Source organism: Trichomycterus rosablanca, chromosome 7, assembly GCF_030014385.1.
Source record: "Trichomycterus rosablanca isolate fTriRos1 chromosome 7, fTriRos1.hap1, whole genome shotgun sequence".
Taxonomy (NCBI): domain Eukaryota; kingdom Metazoa; phylum Chordata; class Actinopteri; order Siluriformes; family Trichomycteridae; genus Trichomycterus; species Trichomycterus rosablanca.
In genome coordinates, this window is record NC_085994.1 from 28,120,043 (window position 1) to 28,143,982 (window position 23,940).

Consider the following 23,940-nt stretch of genomic DNA (forward strand, 5'->3'; position numbering starts at 1 on the left):
TTCTTTGTTCTCTAGATGGCTTGGCCATTTCGGTTGTTGGTAATTTAGAACAAGTACGAATGAAGTAGATGGAAGATGTTTAAATTTGCTTTCTGATTTGTCTTGGATGGTGGTGTGCACCCTATAAAGTAGAGCCTAAAAGGTATTGTTTTTTTCAGGCCTGCATGTCTATCAGTTAGTTTTATGTGATATGTGAGCTTCAGGTATTCGCAAACTGCAGAATTTTAAACACAAGTGGACACATCAGCTTTCACATGCATATAAACTACAAGGATGCCAACTAAAGCACTCAGCGCGGGTCTTGTGACGCGCTCACAAGAAGTTACTGTTGTGTTATTATCTGAATCTAAACTGTGTAGGCCTGTATGTATCATGAAGAAATAATCAAAAAAAATTTTCTCCTCAGATCTGCTTTGTAAGAATGTTCTTCAGAAATAGACCATCTTTCTCCATGGACACACGACATGGAGTAGTGGTTATTACTTTCCTGGCCTTCTTCATGCAAGTTGTGGTGGAAGCAACATCTTGGTGGTATGTGTCTCTTCTGACAGTATGTACACCATGTAAAACAAACATAGCACAGCGTGTGTTGGACTTCAAGGATGTTAGCATGGATAATAGATCAACTAAATGAGGACTCAGTCATCCTTTTTATTTTGCCACATATTCTTTCTTATTGGTCATTTTCTTGAGTGCTTCAATATAGCTGAAGTCCGTGTGGTTCTGTCTCTTGTGCCCCACCACATTTAGACTATAAAAAGAAAATACAACATGCTGACCTTAGCACATACGCTTTTGGTCGCCTTTGGTCGGATCTGATTTTTCCCCCCTTCTTTATTTTCTTTTCCCCTGCGTTGCCAAACCAAAATGATGAATATTATATAAAACATAAAATGCTGAGGTTTTTCAATGAATTTTCAAATATGTGCACGCACGAACTGCGTAGGTTGTATTTGCGTGTTTCTATGGACTTGTTCTTTCTATTTCCATTAATAGAAAAGGCAAAATGGGTCCACTTTGGACCAAATATCAAGCAAACCAAAGGGGTGGGGGGGATCTATTTTTGCTGATTACTTAGTTTGTTTTGTGCGCTATGGTTTTGAATATTGCACTTTTGAGACTTTTTGGCTAATGGAAAAACAAATTGCTGCAAACCGTTCCAATGGTTTCAAAGCTCAGTATTCAGGAACTATTTATTTTAATTCCCTAATACAGGTTTACCCCTTTTGGTTTTTGGTTTGACTATGTTTGAGTCTCAGTAATTCTAACCGTCAGTTCCACGATGATGCCTAAATCTGGTTTCATTGTGGATTTGAATGGAGCAAGTTAGTTGCACTCCATACATAAAAAGGAGGCAATAAATTCTGCCTCATAATGTCTTTATTTATTTAAAATACTGGAGGAAAATGAAGAGCATGTACTTGAAATAGGCCTCCCTGCCCAAGATGAAAACTCTGATTTCACTGTGATTTCTGCATGTTTACCTATGCTACATAAGATACTTGCCACTGTATCTCTTCAAAATAACCCTTCTAATTAAATTGGACATTGCTTAAAAGTGCACACAAACATGAACTCTTAATTTCTAGTATCGTTATAAGAAATCTTGTAAAATTATCAAGGCACTGGAGAGCGAATGGCACAGGTAATATCTAAACCTGATCCTAATGTTCAGTTACACTTTTTTAACTACACACAGGGCCACTTTTTAAAATCCAAAATGACTATTGCTATCCAAGCCAAGGCTATATGAGTCTCTGTAATGTGGATGACACTGTTGATTAAGTTCAAATCTAACTTATAGCTGACAGCAGTGCACTTTGAAAGAGAATAACTTTGCTGTTCTCTGAGTGCCCACACGTGCTAATGATTTACTTTGTTCACAACGAAAATTGTTGGGGTCACTTCACTTCCCCCTTGTATAATTTCCACAGTAGATCATATTTCCTGGTGGACTAATTGAATGTGTGTGTGTGTGTGTGTCTGTGTGTGTGTGTGTGTGATACAGGTCTCTGGCTATGAATCCACTGCTGATTCCTGAAGCTTACATCATAGGTGCACAGCCGCTCTGCAGTCAACTGGCAGGTTTGTCCAAAGGACAAAAAAAGTTGTGCCAGCTCTACCAGGATCACATGCAGTACATTGGTGAGGGAGCCAAGACGGGCATCCGTGAGTGTCAGTATCAGTTCCGCCACCGCCGCTGGAACTGCAGCACCGTGGATAATTCCTCAGTGTTTGGCCGTGTGGTGCAGATTGGTAAGTGTTATTCCAAATCATACATATATAAAACAAGCTGCCTTAGTGAACAGTTTATCTGCACCCAGGTCTGATTATTCTCTATTTAATCTATATTTCATGAAAAATGCTATTTTACCTGCAGTCTGAATGTGGTTTGAGAAAGACAACTGTCTATATAATATCCATTAAACACTCTACTGTATCTGGGATGTATCATGTATCATAGGACATCCTGACAAGTTAATAAAGCTAAAGAGACATGGTCTAGGCTGTGCATCAGTCCAAATGCCTTAACCACATTTTTGGCATGTGCTTTTATAACAGACATATTAGGTGCTTCATCATGAACTTGTTAATTCCAAACTAGAGGTTTGGAATGGGCACAGGTGCTGCAGTGCATGAACAGCAAGCTCTTTCAGCTATACAGAATGTAATCAATGACTAAACATGCCAGGTCAAGTCAAAGCAAATAAATGAGACTACTCTATTTTATTCAGCCTGTCATTATGATTGGCAGATGCTGGTAGTGAATCATGCCTAATTACCTTTTACAAAGTGTAAATTTGTTGTTTTCATTTGTTCATTTTGTTTTCATATATACTTGCACATCATATTGTTATTTCCCTTTTTTGGAAAGAGTTAATGTCCAAAGCAGGTACATGGTAGGCCATTTTTAGTGGCTGTGATTAATTTTAGTCTAGAAATTATTTCATATTTATGTCCACCTTTATTGTGATCTATGATCTGTGCAACTTTGAAAAACAAACTGATCAGGGAGGCTGGTAAAGAGGACAGAGCTGCAGATTTACTGTAGTAAAGAAGGTACTGGTTGTGTACTATATGTGACAACAATGTTCCATATTTTTTATATGTCTGGGCTGTGTGATAGGGTGACAAGACAAAAAATATCCAAACCCAGCTACATTTAGCAAAAACAATCATGTCTGCCAAAAAGCATGTGTTATGGTCTGATGAGACCAAAATTGATCTTTTTGGCCATAATTTTAAAAGGTGAAAAAAAACAACCTATGAAATATGCTTTGGGGCTGTTTTCTTCAAACAGAACTGGGACTTTTTATTTATTGTCCTGAGAAGTTGTATTTTGTTGAATCTGACCTCCTCTGCATGTTTGTCTTCTGTGTTCTGTCAATTATCAGCTCATGTATGTTCCATCAAGCTTTCATATTCAGTATGGTAACCATAAGAAAAATGGCAGAAAATAATCTTGCTTTACTTTTTGCACATATGAAACTGTAATTCATCTCTGTTTCCATCAGTTGGTGAATAAGGTTTTCTTTTACTGCTGTGATATTTTAAGTTGAGCTCCATGTGCACACAGGAGTGAGTGTATGCTTTTAAGTGTCTGTGTATGCTCAGATCATTACATCCATTGCTATCTTTTAACAATTGTGCAAATCACAGCCAGGTTTATGTTAAATGTTGGGCTGAGAGTAGTTCATTTTTGTACATATGTTGAGTACAGCAAACAGTCAGATTGTTATGGCCAGACAAATGGGTTGAAGCATCTTCGAAACATCAAGGGGTGTGTACAGGCACCTGTAGTAAGTTCTGACCGACGATTGTCCGATGGGTTGTTGAGTGCCCAAGACTCATTGATGCCAAAGGACACAAAGGCTATATCATCTGGTACGGATCAGCTGAAGATCTCCTGTGGCTTAAATTCTACTACTGGTGATGAGGTGAATGTGTCACAACACACATTGCATTGAAACCCGTGTGTGGGGCTGTACAGTCACAGGCCAGTCAAAGTGTGCATACTAAATTCTGTCCATTGTTGAAAGACCCTACTGGCTTTATTGGCACACAGGCATCAGAACTGGACATAAGAGCAATGAAAGAGTAGTTGCAGAATACTGTTTTTCCCCAAGATAACGTGGATGGTTGCAAGATGCAGTGTATAAGGATCTGTTTAATGGCTGTTTAATGTTTAAAGTTTAATGGCTGAAACAAAAATAAGTGGTACTTATTAGCTTATATATTATATAAAGTGGTTAATTAGCTACAACAGCAATGAGACTAATAAGAATTAGAGGTTATCCTGCAACTCGTTTCAGGTGACTTCTGGCTTTTTACTTACTTCATCAGTCAGAAAGCGTTCTAAAATCTTGCATGATATCTGTGTCCTGGGACGATTTGTGGTTCCATAAACTTTTCACTTGCGATTTATAGAACCAGTTGTGCTGACAGAAATTTTTATGGCTCTAACTATTTTTCCATTCTAGTTTTATTTATTGATTTTGGCATGTAAAACCTAACAAAGCTTTCTCACCTTTATCATTAAACATAATTTATCAATCAGTAGCAATTATGGTAAAGGGCAAAAGTATATATTTTTTATTTGTAGCACTAATATCTAAACATATCTATTTACATATAATGTAGATACATTTTATACACATTATGTGAAAGTACCACTACTGAGATCTGATTTAGCTGGCAGGGAATCTACACAGGTATGACTGGCTGTGGGGGCACATATGCAATGGATTGGTGCCATGTCTTAGGTACTCCTGCCTTGCACTTAGTGTTTCCCTGGTTGAGGAAAATTAAATGAAAAATGAATATACATGTAATTCAGACTTTTTTTCATACGATACCAGATTAGAAAAAAAGTTGTATGGACATTGCTGATTCTTACACTTACTATGACTTTTATTTAGTTGCAGACAGTATGAATTCAATATATTTCTTTATTTCTATATTTCTTTTTCGCTGAACTTCATTTCTTTTGTTTATATAGATCCATTTCTGCATGTCAGGCCTGTAACACATTCCAAAAAGTTGGGACAGGGGAATTTAGGGCTAGTAGTGAGGTTAAAAAATGTGTGAGAAAATAATGTAAAAACAGTGTTTCTCAAAGAAAGATTAAAGAAAGTTAGGAAGGGATTTGCATATTTCTCCTTCCACAGTGCATAATATCATTAAACGCTTTAGGGAATCTGGAGGAATTTCAGTATGTAAAATCAAGGGTGTAAACCTAAGCTGAACACCCATGATGACTGTTCTTCATGCAGTGCCGTCTGAGGGATCAGATATCAATCAATAGCTGATATAATCACATGAGCAAGGGATTACTTAGGCAAATCTATGTCAAGAACTACAATGGAGTCACATTCACTAATGGCCAATCACCATAAAACACATCCTGAATGAATGCCAAAAGTACAACTGTGAAAGACAAAGAGTACATATGCCCAATACATTAAAAGAAACTCTCACCCAAGATAATGTTTGTCAAGAAAGCCTCAACCGATGTTCCAGTTTATTTTAAAGCTGTTCCAAGGGGCTTCCTGTAGCTCGCAGCAGTTTATTTAAGCCAACTTATGCTTTATGTATTTAGAGACCTTGTTTGTGCACAGGGACACAGTCATGCTGGAACAGGAAAGGGCCTTCCTTTCTGCAGATAATTTATCACACCTGTTTGCAATTGTTGTATCTTAAACACATGAATTCAATAATTAGAAGGGGTGTCCCAAAAGATTTATCCATATACACTGATCAACATTTAAACCACCTCCTTTTTCCACACTCACTGTCCAATTTATCAGCTCCACTTTCCATATAGGAGCACTTTGTAGTTCTACAATTACTGTAGTCCACCAATGTTTAACCTGCTTTCACCCTGTTCTTCAATATTCAGGACCCCTACAGGACCACCACAAAGCAGGTATTGTTTGGGTTATGGATCATTCTCAGCACTGCAGTGAAAATGACATGGTGGTGGTGTGTTAGTGTGTGTTGTGCTGGTAAGAGTGGATCAGACACAGCAGCACTGCTGTAGTTTTTAAATATTGTGTCCACTCACTGTCTATTACAACCCCTGGCAAAAATTATGGAATCACCACTCTTGGAAGATGTTCTTTCAATTGTTTAATTTTGTAGAAAAAAAATAAATCACAGACATGCCACAAAACTATCATTTCTCAAACTGTCAACCCTCTGGCATTAAGAAACAATAAAAAAAGAAACAAATATAATAGTTGTGGTCAGTCACAATTGCTTTTTTTTAGATCAAGTAGAGGAAAAAATTATGGAATCACTCAAATCTGAGGAAAAAATTATGGAATCATTAGAAAACACTGCACCATTGTTACTTTGTTGCACCACCTCTGGCTTTTATAATGGTTTAAACTCTCTGAGGCATGGAGTTAACTAATGACAAACAGTATTCTTCATCAATCTGCCTTCAACTGTCTCTTGCTGTTGCCAGATCAGCTTTGCAGGTTGGAACCTTGTCATTGACCATTTTCTTCAATTTCCACCAGAGATTTTCAAATGGATTGAGATCCGGACTATTTGCAGGCCATGCCATTGACATTATATGTTTTCTTGAAGGAACGTTTTCACGTCCTTTGCCCTATGGCAAGATGCATTATCATCTTGAAAAATGAAGTCATCATCACCAAACATCCTTTCAACTGATGGAATAAGAAAAGCGTCCAAAATTTCAATGTGGACTTTGGCATTTATTGAAGACCATCTCCCCTGTGCCTTTACCCGACATGCAGGCCCATATCATCAACAACTGTGGAAATTAACATGTTTTCTTTAGGCAGTTATCTTCATAAATTTCATTGGACAGACACCAAACAAAAGTTCCAGCATCATCACCTTGCCCAATGCAGATTCGCGATTCATCACTGAAGATCACTTTTATCCAGTCACCCACAGTCCACGATTGCTTTTCTTTAGCCTACTTTAACCTTGTTCTTTTCTTTTTAGGTGTTAATGATGGCTTTTGTTTGGCTTTTCTGTATGTAAATCCCATTTCTTTTAGGTGATTTCTTACAGTTCAGTCACAGACATTGACTCCACTTTCCGGCCACTTGTTTCTCATTTGTTTTGTTGTGCATTTTCTGTTTTCAAGACATATTGCTTTAAGTTTTCTATCTTGATGCTTTGATGTCTTACTTGGTCTACCAGTGCTTCCCTTCTACAACCTTCCCATTTTGTTTGTACTTGGTCCAGATTTTAAACACAGCTTACTGGGAACAACCAACATCTTTTGCGACATTCCACAATGATTTATCTTCTTGAAGGAGTTTTATAATCCTCTCATTTGTTTCAACTGACATATCTTGTGTTGGAACCATGATTCATGACAATCTGCTTTGTGCAACAGCTCTCCGAGGTGTAAGCACTCTTTTTAAACTGAAGAATAATTAGCAAATCTAATCTGCTGCAGATGTTTTGTTTTTAAACTGCAAATTACAGAGTGATTCCATAATTTTTTCCTCAGATTTGAGTGATTCCATATTTTTTTCCTCTACTTGATCTAAAAAAAAAGCAATTGTGACTGACCACAACTATTATATTTGTTTCTTTTTTTTATTGTTTCTTAATGCCAGAAGGTTGACATTTTGAAAAATGATAGTTTTGTGGCATGTCTGTGATTTATTTTTTTTCTACAAAATTAAACAATTGACAGAACATCTTCCAAGAGTGGTGATTCCATAATTTTTGCCAGGGGTTGTAGACACTCCTACCTAGTTGGTTTACCTTGTCAATGTAAAGTCAGAGACAATCACTCATCTATTGCTGCTGTTTGAGTTGGTCATCTTCTAGACCTTTATTAGTGGTCACAAGACACTGCCCACGAGGCGCTGTTGGCTGGATATTTTTGGTTGGTGGACTATTCTCAGTGCAGTAGTGACAGTGAGGTGTTTAAAAACTCCATCAGCGCTGCTGTGTCTTATCCACTCATACCAGCACAACACACATTAACACACCACCACCATGTCGGTGTCACTGCAGTGCTGAGAATGATCCACCACCCAAATAATAGCTACTCTGTGATGGTCCTGGGAGAGTCCTGACCACTAAAGAACAGCATGAAAGGGGGTTAACAAAGCATGCAGAGAAACAGATGGACTAAAGTAAGTAATTGTAGAACTACAAAGTGCTTGTATATGGTAAGTGGAGCTGAAAAAATGGACCGTGAGTGTAGAAATAAGGAGGTGGTTTTAATGTTTTTGCTGATCAGTGTAGAATATATATAAAGTGCTTCTATAGTGCTGTAAATGGGTTATTACCAAAAGTAATGTTTTTTTTTTGTTTATTATAAAACACAAATTGAGTGTTTTATGTTTTTCATATTTGTTATAATAATAGCAAAGCACATAATAGAACTAGTTGTGCCAATATTCATTAATTCTGTTCGTGAAACTCTTTACTGTGAGGACCAAGACACACTGTTCACACCATTTAGCTCAGCCTGTTCTGGACTAAACATTGGGTCAATAAGGAGACGGAAAATGGTTTGGATGGAAGGAGAGAAGGCGTCCTGAGAATAACATCTATCAACAGTTCAGCAATCTCCTACAGTCTTTCTAAAATGCAGGGAAAAAAACCTTTTCTTTGCTTGGCTAACCTTTCCCAAAAATCATTTCCATCTGGATTATGTTCAAATGTTTATTCCATAAAGTGCCTTTTATCTCACTTGCATTTATTTCATCACCTGGATTGTGGACAGTGTGTTTGCTTTGTTCAGCTGAGGTACAGGAAGCTTTCTAAATCCTTAGTGTTACATTTCAAATCTCTTTCTATGAAGAAAAAAAACTAAGAAATCCCCATTTATTAAGCTAAATTTTTCTTTCATTGTAACTGGTGGTTCCTTAAATGTCTCTGTACCAGCAGGGGGCATTGTTTTATTTCTGGATCACCCTTGTGCCTTTAGGGACATGATTACTTCTATAGACAAGAGGAAGGATTTATCTATCCAAATGTCCCCTCATTTAATTTACTGCCATTTGGAGCCTCTTGTAAACATGGATTTGCCAGAATAGTTTGCTACAGTTGTGTATGTGAGTAAGTGTATTCCGCATGGGTAATGCCCTGATTTTGGATTCCTTTTTTTTTTCTTTTAGACTTATTTTGATAATTGATTTGTACACGTCTCTGTATGTTGCATTTACACAGAATATCCCAGGAACTCACTAGATAAGTGTGGTATATTATTACCTGAACAACAATTAGTAATGATCTGTGTTTGGGTGGCACAGCAGTCTAAACGCTAGTCCTTCACTGTGTATATCACAGAGATGTTCACAGGTCACAAAATACGAGTCAGTCAAGTCACAAGTCTTTAGGCTAGAGTCCGAGTCAAGTCATGAGTTAATATAATATACACAAAACATATATTGGAAATGTAGCATAGAAATAAACAAATAATATGTAAGTTCAGATAAAAAACAACAGGTTAGCAACTGTATTTTGCTGTTTTACTTTCCTAGTCATTGTGCAAATGAATGTAATTTCCATAACGAGAAGGTACCAGTTAAAAGCTTACACTGATACGTTTTGTTTTCATTGCAAAGATTAAAAAAGTATTAATGCTGCAAACAATAGTGTGCAAATGCACTTTGTTAATTCATTATTAGATGTTGTCATTGGTTAGAAATTATGAAATAATCATTCATGATTAATCAACACTGGAATAGGGGAAAAAACCTACAAAACCAAAGTATACACCCTAAACATACCTGTCAGAACAATTGGTTGAATAATCTGCAAGTAAAGGTAATAAAAGACATGCTCTAAGACTAATGCCTATTTCACACTACACGATTTTTGCCCTGATTCTCGCTCGCCGACTGGTCGGTGCTAGATTTGCCGGCTCGGGAGAAACTCTGTGTTCGCTCGGCGATCAAAACTCAGCTTTCAATCGCTACTGAAGTTATATATCTAGCTTGCTAAATATCTGGATATGAGTCGGCCGACTGGCAATGAGTGCGATTCCAAACAGCCAATGAGAACACAAGATACGAGGAGTTGTAAAAAGGTGGGACGGGGCACACACAAGTTTTACAGTATCTCCGACCTTATCGTTCTCTACAAAACATAACACCAATGTTGCATTGCAAAAAATATTTATTAACCTTTAACTCACTATAGAACAGACAATTCTTTCTGGCCATGTATCCCAATCCACTCATTCATTTATTTTTTCTCCTTGATATTATTCTGCACATCAGCGCACAAACTTTGATTGCTCACTTCTTGTTGACGTGTATTTTTGGACATGGTATCATTAAACCCCTCGTCATGTCTCACGTTTGTTTTCGTGACGACGTAGTTTGGGAGACCAGAGAAGCTTGCGCGCGATTCCAGTTGGTGTAGTGTGAAACCCCCTATTGCCGATCAGTCGTGTTGAAAAACAAGATCAGTTGACTTGAAAGACTCCCGATTACAAGAGATCCAGTCATGTAGTGTGAACTGTACAGCGACCTGACAACTTCGAAAGTCATGTAGTGTGAACTTGGCATAAGAATAAAAATACATACTCTGAATGATGTGGCAAGAGAAAAAACAACAGTTAATGCATTGCATTGCTTTTATCTTCATTTCTAGAAGTTTTGCATGTATGATCCCAAGAATGGCATACCTACACAAATATGGGAGTTAAAGCACCATGATATGGGACTGCTTCTTTGCAAATGCTACAAGGGTGTGACACATCATAAAATTATTCTAAATGTTGCCCTTTTTAAAATTTGTATTGACAGAATCTATTCGAATGATGTTTAGATTCAGCAGTTATCAGCAAAAATTAGGGACAGTTATCACAAACATTGACCCAATTTATGCGTAGTTTAAGTACTACTGATCTTTAATCTTTATATTTCCTCTGCTATACATAATTTAGTTTTTTGTGTATGCAGGAAGTCGTGAGGCAGCATTTACATATGCGATCAGTGCGGCAGGTGTCGTGAACGCAGTGAGCCGAGCATGCAGAGAGGGGGAGTTGTCAAGCTGCGGGTGTAGCAGGGCGGCTCGGCCCAAGGATCTTCCCAGGGATTGGCTCTGGGGAGGATGTGGAGACAACCTGAACTATGGGTACCGCTTCAGCAAAGAATTTGTGGATGCACGTGAGCGAGAGAAGACCCATGAAAAGAGCTCCATGGAGAGCGCACGGCTCTTGATGAACCTACATAACAATGAAGCGGGACGGAGGGTAAGCATTTCTTTAAGTTCTTACGTCAGGAAAACCATGCTAATGATGCTGGTGAAGTTTAAAAACATTTCGAAAGGTAAATCAGTAATGTAACGATCATTGACTTGATTGCATTCATTTAGCACTCAGTGGTGCAGCAGTCACTTGCGGTAGCCCACTAATGCTGGAATCCAGGGTTAAAGTCCCTGGCGGTGCTGGAGTTGCATCTAAATACAAACATAATTGCCTATGTCTAGGGAGTGGGGGCGGAAGCCAAGGCCCTGGAATGGATTGGTGTTGTCAGGGTTGTGTTACTACATTGCCCCCAGTGATTCCAGGGGAAACCAGACCCACCGTAATCCTGACTGGAATAAAGTGGTGGTAAAACATAAAAATTAAATAAAAATGCAACTTTAATTTTATTCGTTAGTCATAATAAAGTCATCAGTCATCTTTATTCTTGTTAGAGGCATGATGGGTCAAAAGTGTTTCTTTGTATGATCTTTGTATGTAAACCACTCTCATCCCATACCTCCACAATATCAGTTCAACAGTCAAATTCTGGCTTGTTAAATACCTAAACCTCCTAAATAGTACACCCCAACTCTTACCATCCAAAAAGGTTAAATATATGCCCCATTTGTGTCTATACACCTTATCTGCCACCTAACCCATCTCTGTAGACCATTCTTGGAAAGAAGTACTCTCAGCCCTTCACCCTCAAAAATTATTTGCCTGCAATTATACTGGTCTGTGCCCAATTTTCCAAGTATTTATTCCCAGCAGATATTATTGAAGAATCTTCTAAAATATAAATTCAATTTGAGTCTTCAGAAGGGGCAGTTGTAGCCTAGCCATTACTTAGAGCACTGGACTAGTAATTGAACGGTTGCTGATTTAAGCCCCACCACTGTCAGGTTGCCACTGTTGGGCCCTTGACCAAGGCTCCTTACCCTCAATTGCTTAGATAATATACTGTCACAGTACTGTAAGTCGCTTTGGATAAAAACTTCAGCTAAATGCAGAAAATGTAACTGCAAAAAATATATTTATAGATACCAGCCCAAAATTCTCAGATCTTGTAATAGCCCCACAAAGCATGAAACACTCCCTATTCTCAGATTCACACCCCAAACAATCTGCAGGAGCCCACATCAGTACAAACTATTATGTGTTCAATGAAAATTCCTAGTGCTTCATAGCTGGAACACCAAACATATACAGTACACCAAACAAGTTTTAATTCATTGTGCCAATTATGGAAAGCACCTGACTGGAAATGGTTTTAATTTTCAGTATGATAACGATTCCAAGCACATGCTAATGCAGTAAAATTACAGTATGGGAGTACCTGGACAGAGAAAACATAAAAGAGAGCCTAAAATGAGAAGAAAAAGAAGTGTTGTATAATAAACTGAACGATTCATCAGAAAACTTCATTTTCCCCAAAAGAGTTCAAGATGTTTCATGGGAAAATCACACTAAATACCTGCCTGTAGAAGCCATTTTTTCAGATTTGTAAATTTTTTGTACATATTTACTGTATTTTCTGTATCCAAAAAAAGTTACAAATATAGTCATTAAAATTTTGCTAAAACAACAAAGCTAGCGGTGATCTACGACTTTTTCACAGTACTGTGTGTATTTACAAACCTTATTTCCAGATAGGAACATTTTCATAAAATGCAATAAAAAGAATCTGTGATGTGTTCATTCTCTTGAAAAACTATTTAACTGAAAAAGTAAAAATAAAAGATGTCCAATATTTTTAATTATCAACATTTTATTTTGTAAAAATAAACACATTTAGAATTTGCTGCCTGCAACACACTTCCAAAAAACTGGGACAAAGGTGTGTTTACCCCTGTGTTTTATTATCTTGTCCATCAATCAGACTTTTTAATAGTTTGGGAACTGAGAACACTAATTGTAGCAGTTTTGCAAGGTGGATTTTTTTGTCTATTCCTGCTTGACTTAAGCTGCTCAACTGTCCATGGTCACCGTCGTCTGACTCTCTTCATGCTGCACCGTACATTTTCAACAGGATTCAGATCTGTATCTATAAAGCCATACTGTTGTAGCTTGTACAGAATAAGGCCTTGCATTGTCTTGCTGAAATAATCAAAAGATGTCAAATAGCAGCATGTCTCTCTAATATACCAATATATGCTTATACCATCACATATACAATGCACCCCCATACACCCCTTACCCCTGAGTTGTTGACTTTTGCACCTTTTACTGATAAAGGTCTGAATGTTCTTTTTTTATGCACAGAGAATTTCACATTTGTTTTTCCCAAAAGCAAGCTGAACTGTGGACTCCCCTGACCACAGCACATGATTCCACTGTCTTTTGGACCATCAGAGATAAGTGTGTGTCCAGAGAACTAGACATTTCTGCATAGCAGTGATGGACTGTGATAAGTGACTGGTTTTCTGAAGTGCTCTTGTACTTCAGTTGCAAAGTCACCCATATGCAAGTCACCCCTGCACCCCCATACCATGACAGTTGTTGACTTTTTTTTTTAATGCTACACTGTATTTTAGTTCATATAAGATTGGTTTGGGACCAGAGGACTTGGTGGTATTTCTGTATAGAATTTATGTCTGGGTTTTTGTTTGTGGACTATGTAAAGTGACAAAAGTTTTCTGAAGTACTCCTGAGCCCATGTGGCTGTAGTTATCACAGTAGCATAACGGTTTGTCACGCAGTGTCATCTAAGGGCATGAAGGTCACACACATTCAATAGTGGTTTCTGTTCTTGTTCTACATGAACTAAGATTTTTTCAGATTTCCTGGACTTTTTACAATGTTATTTAAGGTAGATGATGACCAATTTGCATTGAGATGTTCTTTTTGAACTAATTGAAATTCTCTCATGAAGTTTGGCACAAAGTGATGAGCCATGACCCATCATTGCTTATACAGACAGATCCTTTGGTGGATCCCCCTTTTATACCCAATCATGATTTTCTCACCTGTTACCAATTCACCAGCATAGTGTAATGTTTGCAAACCCTGTAACTTAAATATACTATCAACTTTTAAATCTTATTTTTCCTGTCTCGGAGTGTGTTGCAGTTATTAAATTCTAATTTGTTTATATTTACGTACTACAATGAAGTTGATCAGTGAAAACACTGAAATATTATCTTTCTATTTTTTGTCAGTTAAATGAAGATTTGATTGAATTTTTTCTTTATTGCATTTTACCAAACGTTCCAACTTTTCTGGAAATGGGATTTGTATGTAGAATGGTTTTGTCTAAGCCACAACAAGTCATCTAAATTATACCACAAAGTGTTGATAAAAAAATTCTAATGGATTGATCCTTATTTGTTGCATCCTTTCCAATGACCAAAAATCCAGCTGCAAAAAAACTTGTGAAAAAAGCATTCAAGTAAATAAATAAACAGGGCGGCATTGTGGCTAGGTTGGTAGCACTGTCGCCTCACAGCAAGAAGGTCCTGGGTTTGATCCCCAGGTGGGGCGGTCTGGGTCCTTTCTGTGTGGAGTTTGCATGTTCTTCCCGTGTCCGTGTGGGTTTCCTGCAAGTGAGGTGAATTGGAGATACTAAATTGTCCATGACTGTTTGATATAACCTTGTGAACTGATAAACCTTGTGCAATGAGTAACTACTGTTCCTGTCATGAATGTAGCCAAAGTGTAAAACATGATGTTAAAATTCTAATAAACAAACAATAAATAAGTAAACCATAGTTTCTATTACTCTTGTGCCCTTTAGTGGGCTATCAAAAATGTCATTTCATGTTCTCAGTTTTGTTGTTCGTGTTTATTAGCTTTTATATGGTGGGGAGTCTCATGACTGTTCGGACACAAATCATTATTCTAGTTGTTATGTAAAAAATAACAGCCAAATTCTAATGGCCAATGTGATTGTAATTAAACCTCTCTGAAGTAAGTAGTGGCTTTTGCTAAGTACTATGGTTCTTTTAATTTCTATAAGGTAAAATTAGATTAACATTAAGGCATTTTACAAAATAGACATCTAGCAATAATGTATTTACAGTGTTTTCCATCAGCATGCTTTATGGAAGTAAATGTGAAACTATGTGAATAATAAAATAGCAGGTCAGTCTGATCTGACTCCTATCAGTTCCCACCTGGCTAACAGCTTGCTGGGTCTGCTCCTTTTAAAGCCAGTTCCTTTGATCTCTCTGTTTCTGAAGCACTGACCAGATCTGATCATGATGTCTTTTTTTTTTTTATTTCTTCACCAAATTAGTTTTCACTGCATCAAAAGAACATCTGTAGCCTACTGAGGCAAGTGCACATTAAAATGATAAATCACATCCCTTAAGTCAGTTCTGACTGAATGAATCAATCAGTATGGGTAATTAGATCATTTTGGTCCAAGGAAATCAAATGAAATAATAGCAGATAGAAATGTTCATGCCATTGTGCAGTTTCGTATTTCTTATTTGCAGTTTACAAAATGAACAATAAAACACCAGCTTTTATTGTAAATAAATAAACACTCATTCAAAAAACACATTCATTAGAAAAAAAACAATTATGCTTGGAAGAGTTTAAGGTAAAAGAGGGGAGAAAGGCCAGCAACAACATAGATAGATACAACCCCAAATCAGAAAAAGTTGGGACAGCATGGAAAATGCAAATAATAAAAAAAAACACAGTTTCTTGCATTTACTTTGACTTTTATTTAATTGTGCTTTTTTATTACAATTTGCATGTACCTCTGTATTGTAGTGCTTGACAAAGGTTTGCCAAATAAATCCCTTGCCCATGTGGTTATATCAGCTCTTGTTGAGTGGTGGTTCTTGATGCAGTGCCGTCTGAGCGATCGAAGATCACGGGCGTTCAGCTTAAGCTAGAGGCTTTGGCCTTTACGCACTATAATTCCTCCCGATTCCTTGAATCGTTTAATGATATTATGCACTGTAGAGGGAGAAATATGCAAATCCCTTCCAATCTTTCTTTAAGGTACATTGTTTTTAAACATTACGGTAATTTTTACACATTTGTTGACAAACTGAAGATCCTCTGGTCATCTTTGCTCATCAGAGACTCGGCCTTTCCTGGATGCTGCTTTTGTACCAAACTATGATTACAATTACCTGTTGACATCACCTGTTTGGAATTGCATCATTATTTAGTTTTTTCACCTCTAGCCCTAAATTGCCCCCGTCCCAACTTTTTTGGAATGTGTTGCAGGCCTAAATATAGGAATGGAGGTATATTAACAAACTAAATGAAGTTGAGCAGACAAAACATGAAATATCTTGGGTTCAAACTGTCTGTAATCAAATAAAAGTCAAAGTACATTTTTATTTTATTTACATTTTCCATACTGTCCCAACTTTTTCTGATTTGGGGTTGTACAATTAAAGGAACAATGAACAAGCCATTAATAAGCCTGAATACCCAAAGGCGGAATACTACTTTGTATTTGAATAGTTTTTGTAATGCATATATTATTATATATTAATATATTTAATAACTGGTAAAATTTTCTACAGCTGCTGATGAGACGATTTGAGAAAATAACATTTCTCTTTAGATGACACCATTGCATCTCCTTGTGGACTTTTTGTGCTTTGAGTCACTGTTACGCTTCATTAAACTTTTATATTAAGTTTCTAATAACTGAAGCATTAAAATTTTTTAGCAAATTCTATCTATTTTTTGTCAGTTAAATGAAGATTCGATTGATTTTTTTCTTCATTGCATTTCACCAAACGTTCCAACTTTTCTGGAAATTGTGTTTGTATGTAAAATTGTTTTGTCTAAGCCAGAACAAGTCATCTAAATTATACCACAAATTCTTGATCAACCAATTCTGGATGGATCCTTATTTGTTGCATCCTTTCCTGTTACGAAAAAAAGGTGCAAAAACCTTTGAAAAAAGCATCCAAATAAATAAATAAACCATAGTTATACTACTCATGTGGCCTTTAGTGGGCTATCAAAAGTCTGATATCCTTTCTTGTTCTCAGTTTTGTTATCTGTTTTCATTAGCTTTTATATGGTGTGGAGTCCCATGACTGTTATGACACAGGTCATTATCCTAGTTGTTATGTAAAAATGCAGACAATGTGTTTGAAAACAATGCTCATCAAAGAATGATTGGAAGGGATTTGCATACAGTGTATCACAAAAGTGAGTACACCCCTCACATTTCTGCAAATATTTCATTATATCTTTTCATGGGACAACACTATAGACATGAAACTTGGATATAACTTAGAGTAGTCAGTGTACAGCTTGTATAGCAGTATAGATTTACTGTCTTCTGAAAATAACTCGACACACAGCCATTAATGTCTAAATAGCTGGCAACATAAGTGAGTACACCCCACAGTGAACATGTCCAAATTGTGCCCAAATGTGTCGTCGTCCCTCCCTGGTGTCATGTATCAACTCGGTCTGCATGGTCGTCATCCCAGAAGGAAGCTGACGCACAAGAAAGCCCGCAAACAGTTTGCTGAAGACAAGCAGTCCAAGAACATGGATTACTGGAATGCCCTGTGGTCTGACAAGACCAAGATAAACTTGTTTGGCTCAGATGGTGTCCAGCATGTGTGGCGGCGCCCTGGTGAGAAGTACCAAGACAACTGTATCTTGCCTACAGTCAAGCATGGTGGTGGTAGCATCATGGTCTTGGGCTGCATGAGTGTTGCTGGCACTGGGGAGCTGCAGTTCATTGAGGGAAACATGAATTCCAACATGTACTGTGACATTCTGAAACAGAGCATGATCCCCTCCATTCGAAAACTGGGCCTCATGGCAGTTTTCCAACAGGATAACGACCCCAAACACAACCTTCAAGATGACAACTGCCTTGCTGAGGAAGCTGAAGGTAAAGGTGATGGACTAAACCCAATTGAGCACCTGTGGCGCATCCTCAAGTGGAAGGTGGAGGAGTTCAAGGTGTCTAACATCCACCAGCTCCGTGATGTCATCATGGAGGAGTGGAAGAGGATTCCAGTAGCAACCTGTGCAGCTCTGGTGAATTCCATGCCCAGGAGGGTTAAGGCAGTGCTGGATAATAATGGTGGTCACACAAAATATTGACACTTTGGGCACAATTTGGACATGTTCACTGTGGGGTGTACTCACTTATGTTGCCAGCCATTTAGACATTAATGGCTGTGTGTTGAGTTATTTTCAGAAGACAGTAAATCTACACTGCTATACAAGTTGTACACTGACTACTCTAAGTTATATCCAAGTTTTATTTCTATAGTGTTGTCCCATGAAAAGATATAATAAAATATTTGCAGAAATGTGAGGGGTGTACTCACTTTTGTGATACACTGTATTTCTTGGTTTGATTTGCATATGTTTACATAACAACATTAAACCCTTTAAAGAATTTGAAGGAATTGCAGTGCGTAAAAGGCAGACCTGCCAACATGTACGCATTTTGCATAACGGGCATGCATTTTGACCTCCTAGTACGCTTGTACAATTCCATGTTCTAAAGTACGCATATCGTTTGATCTTGCATTTCGCCAGTTTCAGTCAAGTTGTCACCAGGTTGTCACTAAATTTGATTCCGCCGCTGAGCCACAGAGATCTGCGCGTGAGCGGAGTGCTTTCGGCCAATCAGAGCGCTTCAATTTCACCCAACCACCCCGCCTCGCCTGGCTTCGCGCTTCTGTCAGAGACCGTATTAATGATGAGACCCGCCACTGACTGCAGTATGAATGGGACTTCTCGCAACGCGCAGGAAATAGCATTCATTCATGTCTTATTTCATGAGTGATTAATAATTGATTCCTACATGTAATACATTAATGAATTCATTATGAATATGCACAAGTTCATTTTGTCTAATGTAAGTGGTGGACAAGGTACACAAACCATGCAGTTGAGTTAAAGTAGAGATATCCAAGGTAACATATTACATATTACAGTAAATGTAGTAGTAAAAGTAAAAATACTCTTTACCTCCACTAAAGTACTAAACTAAATTTACCTTCAAATGTACTTAAGTATGAAAGTAAAAGTATAATGATTTATTGTGGTTCTAATGTTTTATGATCATTTCTGTAACAAGACTCTTGATTAATCAACTCATTTTAGGTGAAAAGACTCGTGTCATTAATTAAGCTTAACTGACTAAGCTAAATTCAGTTATACCTATTAATTAAGATAAACATGTAACATTTAGTGCTGAGCAAATGCTAAACAATAACAGTATTAAGTATATTAATGACATTAAATTCATAATTTTTTTAAAACAAAGCAACATACAGCTAAAAATGCTTGATAAGTAGTGGAAATGAATGGGGCACTATGGGATGTTTGGAACTATACAGAGCTCCACAACCCGGAAGCTGCGCAGAAAAAATGTCCCGCCCCCTTTCCAACGGTTCTCTATGGGAGTGTCGCCACGTTTTTTGTGCATTATTGAGAAAGACGCTACAAACTGTTCGTGAGGTTTTTATCAGATTTTATCAACGATGTAAAATATGTTGTTCAAATGGTAATCCCCTTTCGCCCGTTGAGCCGATAACATTGAAAAGGTAAAATTAAGACGTTGAGTTAGACCAATATTAACCCGACAGTGTTGTTAACCACTCAAGGTTACTAGGTTCATCTATTCAATATGAGTTTGTTACACAGAGACTTTCAGTGTCACACTACTTAAAAAAGCCAACTCTGCAACCATTAACAAGTTAACAAATGCAACTGTCTAAACATTATGCATGATAAATTTGAATGTTCTTTTGTTGTTTGTACATAGAAAACTGATTTTATTTATTTATTTACAAAGAATGTCTTCAGTTTACTTTAATTTCTGACAAAATTCTCAGGTGGAAGGAGTTTCCATGGGCTATACCTCTTGTACAATAGTTTGCTTTCAATGCAATGTCGGGTGTGTGGTGTGATTGCAATAACTGTCCAAAAGTAATGGTTTACAAGTATATGCTTATGGAGTAACTAAGGAAAGCAAAGCATTGGGCTACATTTCAATGTTGCTTACACACAGCCCATGTGAAGCAACAAGCAGATAGCAAAAACAGTTTAAAGAAGTTAATGTGTTCTACAGTTAATCTGTATTGTTATTGTAATGACCGCAACACCGTTGTCAAGCTGTTCTGATAATAAAACTTGAGTGAAAGTATTACGCTTGCTTCCGCAATCTAATTGGTAGGCAGGCAGTGGTGGAGTGCACATTGGTGGTGGACTCATGTACTCATAAAATTCTTTCAAGGTTGGCAGGTCTGTAAAGGGCAAAAGCACATGCCTAAACTGAACACCTGTGATCTCTGATTCCTCACTGCATTAAAAACATCATTCATCAGCGTCTGATATAACCACCCTTGCAAATATACCTTTGCAAGGGATTACTTTAGTAAACCTTTGTCTAGCACTACAATACGTTGTATGTTGCATTTACAAATGGCACTTAAAACTTTACTGTGCAAAAAAAGAACCCTTTGTTAACCATGTCCATAAGCAGTGTTGAGTTCTTTGGTTCTCTGAGGCATCTGGGATGGACACAAACGAATTCATCGTGGTAAATGCTTTACCATCTTAACTTTTTTTGAATGTTTACATTGCAGAAATGGATGTACCATAAATAAAATTAAGCTAACCAGACATAACTTGACATATATTGGGTTCATACTGTCTGCAGTGAAATAAAATTCGAAGTAAATGTAAGTCACTGCATTTTTTTTCCACATTTTCCATACTGTCCCAGTATATTTAAGAGCAGTGTGTCTTTTGAATATGGTGGGTAAGCAGTACAACCCAGAACTCAAATTTGATTAAATGAAGCACTAGAAACCTATTTTTCCTTCATTAAAATGCACTTGTGTTATTTGTTTAGCAGAAATGTTTGTATATTTGTATGTCCTGGTAGAATATCAGACCATTTACAGTGGGGCCAAAAAGTATTTAGTCAGTCACTGATTGTGCAAGTTCTCCTACTTAGAAAGATGAGAGAGGTCTGTAATTTTCATCATAGGTACACTTCAACTATGAGAGACAAAATGAGAAAAAAAAAATCCAGAAAATCACATATAAGTATAATATAAGGTAATTATAAGTAAGCATATAAGGAAAATAAGTATTTGGTCAATAACAAAAGTTCAACTCAATACTTTGTAACATAACCTTTGTTGGCAATGACAGAGGTCAAACGTTTCCTGTAAGTCTTCACCAGGTTTGCACACACTGTAGCTGGTATTTTGGCCCATTCCTCCATGCAGATCTCCTCTAGAGCAGTGATGTTTTGGGGCTGTCGCTGGGCAACATGGACTCCACAAATTTTCTATGGGGTTGAGGTCTGGAGACTGGCTAGGCCACTCCAGGACCTTGAAATGCTTTTTACGGAGCCACTCCTTCGTTGCCCAAGCGGTGTGTTTGGGATCATTGTCATGCTGGAAGACCCAGCCACGTTCCATCTTCAATGCTCTCACTGATGGAAGGAGGTTTTGGCTTAAAATCTCACGATACATGGCCCCGTTCATTCTTCCTTTAACACGGATCAGTCGTCCTGTCCCCTTTGCAGAAAAACAGCCCCAAAGCATGATGTTTCCACCCCCATGCTTCACAGTAGGTATGGTGTGCAACTCAGCATTGTTCAGAGTTGAGTTTTTACCAAAAAGTTCCATTTTGGTTTCATCTGACCACATGATATTCTCCCAATCCTCTTCTGGATCATCCATATGCTCTCTGGCAAACTTCAGACGGGCCTGGACATGTACTGGCTTAAGCAGGGGGACACGCTTGGCACTGCAGGATTTGAGTCCCTCTTGGCGTAGTGTGTTTACTGATGGTAGCCTTTGTTACTTTGGTCCCAGCTCTCTGCAGGTCATTCATCAGGTCCCTCCGTGTAGTTCTGGGATTTTTGCTCACCGTTCTCATGATAATTTTGACCCCATGGGATCGAGGGAGATTATCAATGGTCTTGTATGTCTTCCATTTTCTTACAATTGCTCCCACAGTTGATTTATTCACACCAACCTGCTTGCCTATTGTAGATTCACTCTTCCAAGCCTGGTGCAGGTCTACAGTTTTCTTCCTGGTGTCATTCGACAGCTCTTTGGTCTTGGCCATGGTTGACTGTTTGAGGCTGTGGACAGGTGTCTTCTATACAGATAACGATGTCAAACAGGTGCCATTAATACAGGTAACAAGTGGAGGACAGAAGAGCTTCTTAAAGAAGAAGTTACAGGTCTGTGAGAGCCAGAAATCTTGCTTGTTTGTTATTGACCAAATACTTATTTTCCACCATAATTTACAAATAAATTCTTTAAAAATCCTACAATGTGATTTCCTGGATTTTTTTTTCTCATTTTGTCTCTTAGTTGAAGTGTACCTATGATGAAAATTACAGACCTCTCTCATCTTTCTAAGTAGGAGAACTTGCACAATCAGTGGCTGACTAAATACTTTTTGACCCCACTGTACAATAAATTGTTAATTTAAAGTAATCAACACAACAATCTAGATGATTCCCATGAGTTTACTTCCAACAGCGTTAACCAAATTAGTTGAGGGTAATACAGACAATAAATTACAATTAAAATGTTAATTTATTAACTTACCATGTCATACACACTTACCCTGTCACTTTCTTTAACAGATGGTGTCAGACCTGGCCCACGTATCATGCAAGTGCCATGGCGTTTCAGGTTCATGCAGCCTAAAGACATGCTGGCTACAACTAGCTGATTTCCGCAAGGTGGGCGACGCACTGAAGGAGAAGTATGACAGTGCTGCTGCTATGAAGCTAAATGCCCGGGGCAAGCTGGTACAGGTACACTCCAAGTTCAACCCACCCACCAGCAACGATCTGGTATACGTGGAGCCGAGTCCAGACTACTGTATGCAGAACCGCAGCACAGGCTCACTGGGTACACATGGACGCCTGTGCAACAAGACCTCTGAGGGCATGGATGGCTGCGCGCTCATGTGCTGTGGCCGTGGCTACGACCAGTTTAAGGCCACACTTGTTGAACGCTGCCACTGCAAATTTCACTGGTGCTGCTACGTCAAGTGCAAGCGCTGCTCACGGGTCGTAGATCAGTTTGTGTGCAAATAGTCATTCCATTTTCATTGAGAAGCAGAATCGACACTTTCCGGTTTTAGAATGTTAAAGTAAAAGAAGCTGAGTGACCCTTTTGAAATGTCGTGAAATGGAAAGGAAAGTTAAAAAAAACCTATATAAATTATATTTATAGAGTCAAAACAATTATACTGTTACAAAAGACACAGACTTCTTTTTTTAATTAAAGAGATAGGTACCATAGGTTTAAAGAAACTAAATGTATTTATTTTCTGTGATTTTCTTTTCCTCTCCATTTATTGTGGCTTTTAAGTTGAATAATGTTGCAGTGAGTGCAATGTCATGACCTGGACAACAGCAATAATCAGAAAAAGGGTAAATCTGTTTGTTTTAAACCCTAAAAGTGGTTCAAGTGCCACATTGATCACACAGAGTGGACTAAGTAAATTGGTGCTTCTGTTTTCTTTCAGTCTTAACTACTGCCTGCTGCTCAAAGGCTGGGTACACTAAGATCACCAAAAGTGAATTTATCATGGACATTTTGCTGCATGAATAAGCTGATTGATGTGCCCTAAAAAGGAATGGTTACGCAGTAAAATATTCTCATATTCAAAAATCCAACTAACTCTTTAGGTAAAAGAGGGTTTTTATAGTTGATATATTAGAGGCTCTTATGTACTTCTGCTACATCCTTGCACTGTTTAGGTTTAACAAGGGCATAACCCAGTTCACAGAC

General features: G+C 37.8%; 1 protein-coding gene across 2 annotated transcripts; it reads left to right on the top strand.

Moving 5' to 3' along the window:
* Window positions 1–451: 451 nt before the first annotated feature.
* Window positions 452–23,240, top strand: wnt5a (wingless-type MMTV integration site family, member 5a). 2 transcript variants are annotated; one of them, XM_062998558.1, is made up of 5 exons: window positions 452–531; window positions 2,009–2,256; window positions 10,920–11,212; window positions 21,062–21,071; window positions 22,792–23,240. In XM_062998558.1, exons 1-5 carry the CDS (start codon window positions 452–454, stop codon window positions 23,238–23,240), a joined length of 1,080 nt encoding a protein of 359 aa, XP_062854628.1. The 2 variants fall into 2 exon arrangements, with proteins under 2 accessions (XP_062854628.1, XP_062854627.1); XM_062998557.1 differs by lacking the exon at window positions 21,062–21,071 and having other exon boundaries at window positions 22,782–23,240.
* The last annotated feature ends 700 nt before the right edge of the window (window positions 23,241–23,940 follow it).

What these genes read in the sequence shown, in the direction of transcription:
- wnt5a (XM_062998558.1), top strand. Translation starts at nt 452, where the DNA reads ATGGACACACGACATGGAGTAGTGGTTATTACTTTCCTGGCCTTCTTC. An exon ending in GTGGAAGCAACATCTTGGTG is followed by an intron (nt 532 to 2,008) that starts GTATGTGTCTCT and finishes TGTGTGATACAG; the next exon opens with GTCTCTGGCTATGAATCCAC. An exon ending in TGGCCGTGTGGTGCAGATTG is followed by an intron (nt 2,257 to 10,919) that starts GTAAGTGTTATT and finishes TTGTGTATGCAG; the next exon opens with GAAGTCGTGAGGCAGCATTT.